Consider the following 6,850-nt stretch of genomic DNA (forward strand, 5'->3'; position numbering starts at 1 on the left):
AAGGAAGATGAAAGCTGATAGGTCACACTACAACAAAAATAGTCTTTAGAGACGAAAACTAATGACGAAATTTTTTTTTGTCACGAAATACGTATCTTTTAATGAGGAAAATCATATTTCGTCTCCAAATGTACCATTTTTGGAGACAAAAATAAAATTTCGTCACCAATCTAAATCATAATAAAAAAATTAAGTGACGAAATTATTTTTCGTCATTATTTATATTTTTTTTGTCACCAAATATTTTCCCGCTAATATTTTGGAAGGGTGCCAAAATTTTGAGACTTTTGGTGACGAAAAAATTTGTCACCAATTATAAAATTATTAATGACAAATATATTTTTGTCACGAATAATTTTTAATATTTTAATATCATTTAGTGACAAAACGATTTTTGTGGTCAATATTTTTATCTTTGATGAGGAAATAATTTTGTCACCAATAAATAATTTAGTCACTAAATATTTTAGAGGGAAATAAAAATGTTTTGGCGCCTCAAACACACCCAATAATTTATCGGTTCAGACCTATTTCTCACTCACACACACACACATACGACGCCGCTGCTCATTCTCCTCATCGGTTCAGGCACAGATTCAGCGCCGATCGGTTCACTCTCCTCACCGCCGTCACCCTCTCCTCACCGCCGCTGATCTGTTATCTTCTCCTCGCCTCACCGCCCCTCGCTGCTGTGCCGATCTAGCGTCTCCTTCCCTTGCCGATCTCATCTCCTCTTCTCACCGCCGGTGATCTGTTAGTCTCTCTCTCTCTCTCTCGTTGCTCTTTTCTCTTGATGCTCCCTGTTTTTATCTTTTCTTTTGCTACTCTGTCTTCTGTATACATGATATTGTTATAGATATAATATATATATATATATATATATATATATCCTGCTCTATTTTATTTATAATTAGATTCTGAATATAATTAGATTCTGAATATGAACCTTATAATTTGATTAAGATATGAACCTTGTAATTTGATTAAGATACTGTGAAAGTAAATTAAAGTATTGTTTCTGGAGGGGAAAGATTTAGGTTTAATTTCTCCATCCTAATTCTTTCTTTAGTTACTTTTTTGTATACTTTCTGATTGTAATTCGAATCGGAGTTTTGGTAATGACTGAACATTTAAGATTTGTATGATTATGAACCACATGAGAAGAAAAAGACCTTTGCTGTTCAAGTAGTTATTTGAATTGCATGACATATGATGCATTCCATTTACCCCAATATTGAAGTTATTGACACAGTCATGATTTTCTTTTTTATTATAAATTGGGATGTAAGATTTTGAGATTAAGTAATTATCTTTTTAGTAATAAAATTCAGAGAAATATATAAAATATTATTCTTGTTTTCTTTGTGTTTTTCGTTCATTTCATACGCATCTCTACATCAGTTATAGAGTGCCTAATTTGTCATGAAATGCATTTGAAACTTAGGGATATAAGAGGCTAAGTGGAAAATAGTACAAGCTTGGATCATATAATCCCAAGGAGATGGATGGACGCCAATAAGGTTTGTGTACAAGCTGTCGATGACTTCTCTTCTAGTGTAGTTTCATTGTTTGCAAGTCATTGCATAGATAAAATTATCTAGCAATTTGATTTTGATATGAATAAAGCTTGAACTTGAGTTGGAACTGCATGATTAAGCTTGAGTGTTTCTAATCATCTTCTACTGCACAAATTCAAGGTTTGTGATGCAGGGAAAACTTGAAGGAAATAGGTAGTGCACAATGATTACATTAGGTCGTTAACATCATTGTAAGTTGAGAAGAACTGAACAAGGAATTTGGGTGTATTCTTAGAAGGCTATTTTTCTGTCTGAAAGGTTTTCTAAATCTGTAAGTAATGTCCTTGATGCAGAGCGAGTCTAGAGTTAATTGAACGATTTTTCTCAGTCAAAGATGGTCATGGAATTTTTCATTTCTCTTTCCTCTGTTAATTCTCTTTCTAGTTTTCTGGATGCTTCTTAATAAAATAATCATCATTGATAGTGCTTTTTACCATATTCTAAACCCAAGGTTTGAAATTAATTGTTTCACAAACCTTGAACCTTCTTCCCTTATTTTGGAAATTTAACTCACCACTTCCGATGGCAATAGTGTCATAGAACTTGACAAGCCAAGGCTGTCTTGCATCAGTTTGTTTTCTCATTTTTTTTTTTTTTTAATGCAGAGGACCATATGATCTAATGTTGTATACAACTTGCAGTTTCTGAAAACCATACCAAGATATGTGAAGATAGTGGAAGTTGGTCCAAGGGATGGGTTACAAAATGAGAAGGAGAATGTACCTCCCTCCGTAAAGATTGAGTTGATAAAGATGCTCGTTTCTTCTAGGTTACCTGTTGTTGAGGCCACTAGCTTTGTTTCGCCAAAATGGGTACCACAGGTAAATTGCGTTCAGTTGTTTTCAAGAGATTTTTATTATGTATATAGGTAGGTAGTTAGCTTTACACCCACTCTCTTTTTTCTTCTTCTTCGTCTTCTTTCTTTTTTTGTTTTTTTGTTTTTGTTTTTTTTGTTTTGTGTTTTTTTGTTTTGTGTTTTTTTGTTCTGGAGAGATCAATTCCTGTTACTCAAACTTACACCAGTGTGCTGGGAGCAGATAGTTTGCTCCTGGTCACGACCTCTAATAGTAATCACTAATGTCTTACTTTTATAAGTCTTTAACTATTGACAAACAGATTGGTTGTTGTAATAGGATAACTTCGAAAGTGTGTCCAATACATGTTGGCGTGTGTATGAAGGGTCTCAAAATCCGACATGTCTTGGACACAAACACGACACCCTAGTAGGCATGTCCATGCTTCTGAGCTTGCTTGAGCATGATGCTATGAAATTTTCACCATTCACATTACAGAAAGCTCAACATCAAAGAGATGACCATGAATGGTAATAAGTCATAATTAATTGAATCTGCTGTTAGTTTGTACTCTTATTTTTTTTTTAACCCATGTTTTGACTTCAAGTGATCCTTTTAGCTAGTTTAAGTCCTCTTGTAATACTTATTGGCTTCATTTGATTACAATGCCTTATGAATGGATACCAAGTCCAGACATATTATAGATATAGTTAATGCAATCTGTGGGGTTTCTTTTCTAGATTATAGTGCTTCTTTATCTGTCTTTGATAGGAATATATAGCAGTTCGATAAAAATTGGAGTAAAATGCATTCTTTTAAAAGTATCATAATCAAAATTGCAGCTAGCAGATGCAAAGGATGTACTCGAGGCAATTCAGTGTGTTGAGGGAGCTAGGTTTCCTGTTTTAACCCCTAATCTTAAAGTAAGTTTCCCTTTGCAGCTGACCGTTCTGTTGCACAACAATTTCTAATCTGTCTAGAAAGCATATTCAGTGTTTTGTTTCCCTTTCTTCAGGGTTTTGAGGCAGCTGTTGCAGCTGGAGCTAAGGAAGTGGCCATCTTTGCTGCAGCTTCCGAGTCTTTTTCGAAGTCAAACATAAACTGTAGCATTGAAGATAGCCTTACTCGATATCGTGATGTTGCGCTTGCTGCTAAAAAGCTCTCAATTCCTGTCCGTGGGTATGTCTTGTGATTCCCTCTTAACTTTTCACCTTTTCATGGAAATATATCTGACATTTTCAGTTTGCTGTTGTCTTGTCTAGTGAGATTGTTGTATGTGTGTGTGTGAAACATTTAATATTAGGTCATGTGAAGAAACCATAACTTAGATTTAGGCATTGGAATTATAATGACGTCCCCAACGTTTGATGCTGTATTTTCCTAATATTGGATCTATTTGAAAAAGCAAATTCAAAATCCTAAAACCACATTTGATAATTGGCTGAAATGTTATCATATTAACGTATAAATCTCTTATCATGGGTTTGTTGTGTGCTTACTACCTATGGCCTTCTACTTATCTTTACATTGAGGAGCTTTTATCTTCTATTAATGTTGTGTCATATGTTAAAATGTTATAAAGGATTATTGTTGTTAGGATTATGGGACACCAGAAATCAATTCCACACAATAACACTAGAATATTTACGTGGTTCGGCAATTGTCTATGTCAACGGAGAGGTATCCACTATAGAATTATTCCGGAGGGAGATTACAGAAAGATTACAATAGAGGAGGAGCTCACACTCTCCTCACTCACCCACTCACCCATCTCGGGATTGACCAATGTGAGTTGTGAAAACTTACGGAACTAGCACGGGACTCCCGGTTTGAAAACTAAGTCCAAAAATGCACTTTTCCACAGTTAAGCTTCAAAAATAGGCCTTCGGGGGCCAAAATCGTGCAACCGCCACGAGACGGCCCGGGAAACACCTTAAACACCTCGGGATGGACCAATGTGAGTTGTGGAAACTTACGGAACTAGCACGGGACTCCCGGTTTAAAAACTAAGTCCAAAAATGCACTTTTCCACAGTTAAGCTTCAAAAATAGGCCTTTGGGGGCTAAAATCGTGCAACAGCCACGAGACTGCCCGGGAAACACCTCAAACACCTCGGGATTGACCAATGTGAGTTGTGGAAACTTACGGAACTAGCACGGGACTCCCGGTTTGAAAACTAATGCACTTTTTCACACTTAAGCTTGAAAATAGGCCTTCGACGGCGAAAATCGTGCAACCGCCACGAGACGGCCCGGGAAACACCTTAAACACCTCGGGATGGACCAATGTGAGTTGTGAAAACTTACGGAACTAGCACGGGACTCCCGATTTGAAAACTAAGTCCAAAAATGCACTTTTCCACAGTTAAGCTTCAAAAATAGGCCTTCGGGGGCCAAAATCGTGCAACAGCCACAAGACTGCCCGGGAAACACCTCAAACACCTCGGGATTGACCAATGTGAGTTGTGGAAACTTACGGAACTAGCACGGGACTCCCGGTTTGAAAACTAAGTCCAAAAATGCACTTTTTCACACTTAAGCTTGAAAATAGGCCTTCGGGGGCGAAAATTGTGCAACAGCCACGAGACGGCCCGGGAAACACCTCAAACACCTCGGGATGGACCAATGTGAGTTGTGGAAACTTACGGAACTAGCACGGGACTCCCGGTTTGAAAACTAAGTCCAAAAATGCACTTTTCCACAGTTAAGCTTCAAAAATAGGCCTTCGGGGGCTAAAATCGTGCAACAGCCACGAGACTGCCCGGGAAACACCTCAAACACCTCGGGATTGACCAATGTGAGTTGTGGAAACTTACGGAACTAGCACGGGACTCCCGGTTTGAAAACTAAGTCCAAAAATGCACTTTTTCACACTTAAGCTTGAAAATAGGCCTTCGACGGCGAAAATCGTGCAACCGCCACGAGACGGCCCGGGAAACACCTTAAACACCTCGGGATGGACCAATGTGAGTTGTGAAAACTTACGGAACTAGCACGGGACTCCCGGTTTGAAAACTAAGTCCAAAAATGCACTTTTCCACAGTTAAGCTTCAAAAATAGGCCTTCGGGGGCCAAAATCGTGCAACAGCCACGAGACTGCCCGGGAAACACCTCAAACACCTCGGGATTGACCAATGTGAGTTGTGGAAACTTACGGAACTAGCACGGGACTCCCGGTTTGAAAACTAAGTCCAAAAATGCACTTTTTCACACTTAAGCTTGAAAATAGGCCTTCGACGGCGAAAATCGTGCAACCGCCACGAGACGGCCCGGGAAACACCTTAAACACCTCGGGATGGACCAATGTGAGTTGTGAAAACTTACGGAACTAGCACGGGACTCCCGGTTTGAAAACTAAGTCCAAAAATGCACTTTTCCACAGTTAAGCTTCAAAAATAGGCCTTCGGGGGCCAAAATCGTGCAACAGCCACGAGACTGCCCGGGAAACACCTCAAACACCTCGGGATTGACCAATGTGAGTTGTGGAAACTTACGGAACTAGCACGGGACTCCCGGTTTGAAAACTAAGTCCAAAAATGCACTTTTTCACACTTAAGCTTGAAAATAGGCCTTCGGGGGCGAAAATTGTGCAACAGCCACGAGACGGCCCGGGAAACACCTCAAACACCTCGGGATGGACCAATGTGAGTTGTGGAAACTTACGGAACTAGCACGGGACTCCCGGTTTGAAAACTAAGTCTAAAAATGCATGTTAAATTGTATATGTTATAGATAAGATAATAATTGTCTAACTTTTTTTTTTTTTTTTTTTTGTTTCATTTTTTTGCAGATTCGAGATTTGATATGGACGTGTTTGGTAATTTGGAGGGCCAATGGTAGCTCATTTTGTGTTTTTGTTCATATTACCTTACATGTATTTTGGTTGTGTTGTAAATTTTATATTTTTGTTAGTATTAAGGGGCATGTTTGGTAATCCGCCCTTGATATTTTATTTTTGTTGATATTAGTAGACATATTTTTTGTTGTATATTAGGAGATGTGTTTGGTAATCTGCATATGGTTGATATTATATTTTTGTGGATATTAGTAAACGTTTTTGTGGATATTAGGAGACATGTTTATAATCCGCATGCAATTCATGTTGTATTTTTGTGGATAGAGCTAAAATTCGATTGTGATGTTTATGAAAATGAACAGATTTTTGTATTGATTTGTAATAGATATTTTATTGAACAGGTTATTGAAATGCGCAGGGAATTGTTACTGAAAAGAAAAAATTTCGGAAGAAAATAGTACCCTCATTTTCAAAATTTTTAATTTTTATTAGTGACGAAATAAAAAATGTTGCTATAAGTTTTCAAAAAATATGACGAATAATTTTGTCACTAATGATATTGTACGAAACAAATAATTTCGTCACATTTGCTGAATATTTCGTCGCTAAATTGAAATATTTGGTGACAAAATGTTTTTTGTCATTGAATAATTTTCTTTTTTGCTCATTTTAGTGACGAATTTT

The 6,850-nt window shown here is 37.5% G+C and overlaps 1 protein-coding gene across 2 annotated transcripts; it reads left to right on the forward strand.

Annotated features, from left to right (window-relative positions):
• The first annotated feature begins 493 nt into the window (after nucleotides 1–493).
• LOC114256129 (hydroxymethylglutaryl-CoA lyase, mitochondrial) lies at nucleotides 494–6,358 on the forward strand. Of its 2 annotated transcripts, XM_082921215.1 has the most exons (6): nucleotides 494–753; nucleotides 1,445–1,520; nucleotides 2,219–2,398; nucleotides 3,214–3,294; nucleotides 3,387–3,550; nucleotides 6,161–6,358. In XM_082921215.1, the coding sequence occupies exons 2-6, from the start codon at nucleotides 1,506–1,508 to the stop codon at nucleotides 6,171–6,173; spliced, it is 453 nt and encodes a 150-aa protein (XP_082777341.1). In that variant the 5' UTR covers nucleotides 494–753; nucleotides 1,445–1,505; the 3' UTR covers nucleotides 6,174–6,358. The 2 variants fall into 2 exon arrangements, with proteins under 2 accessions (XP_082777341.1, XP_082777342.1); XM_082921216.1 differs by lacking the exons at nucleotides 3,214–3,294; nucleotides 3,387–3,550; nucleotides 6,161–6,358 and adding an exon at nucleotides 2,711–2,944 and having other exon boundaries at nucleotides 508–753.
• Nucleotides 6,359–6,850: the final 492 nt, after the last annotated feature.

The sequence above is a fragment of the Camellia sinensis genome, chromosome 3 (genome assembly GCF_055761805.1).
Source record: "Camellia sinensis isolate YWXY chromosome 3, ASM5576180v1, whole genome shotgun sequence".
Classification (NCBI taxonomy): Eukaryota; Viridiplantae; Streptophyta; class Magnoliopsida; order Ericales; family Theaceae; genus Camellia; species Camellia sinensis.

Coding starts and splice junctions, on each gene's coding strand:
- LOC114256129 (XM_082921215.1), top strand. Junction 2,399..3,213: donor CGCCAAAATGGGTACCACAG/GTAAATTGCGTT, acceptor TCAAAATTGCAG/CTAGCAGATGCAAAGGATGT. Junction 3,295..3,386: donor TTTTAACCCCTAATCTTAAA/GTAAGTTTCCCT, acceptor CCCTTTCTTCAG/GGTTTTGAGGCAGCTGTTGC.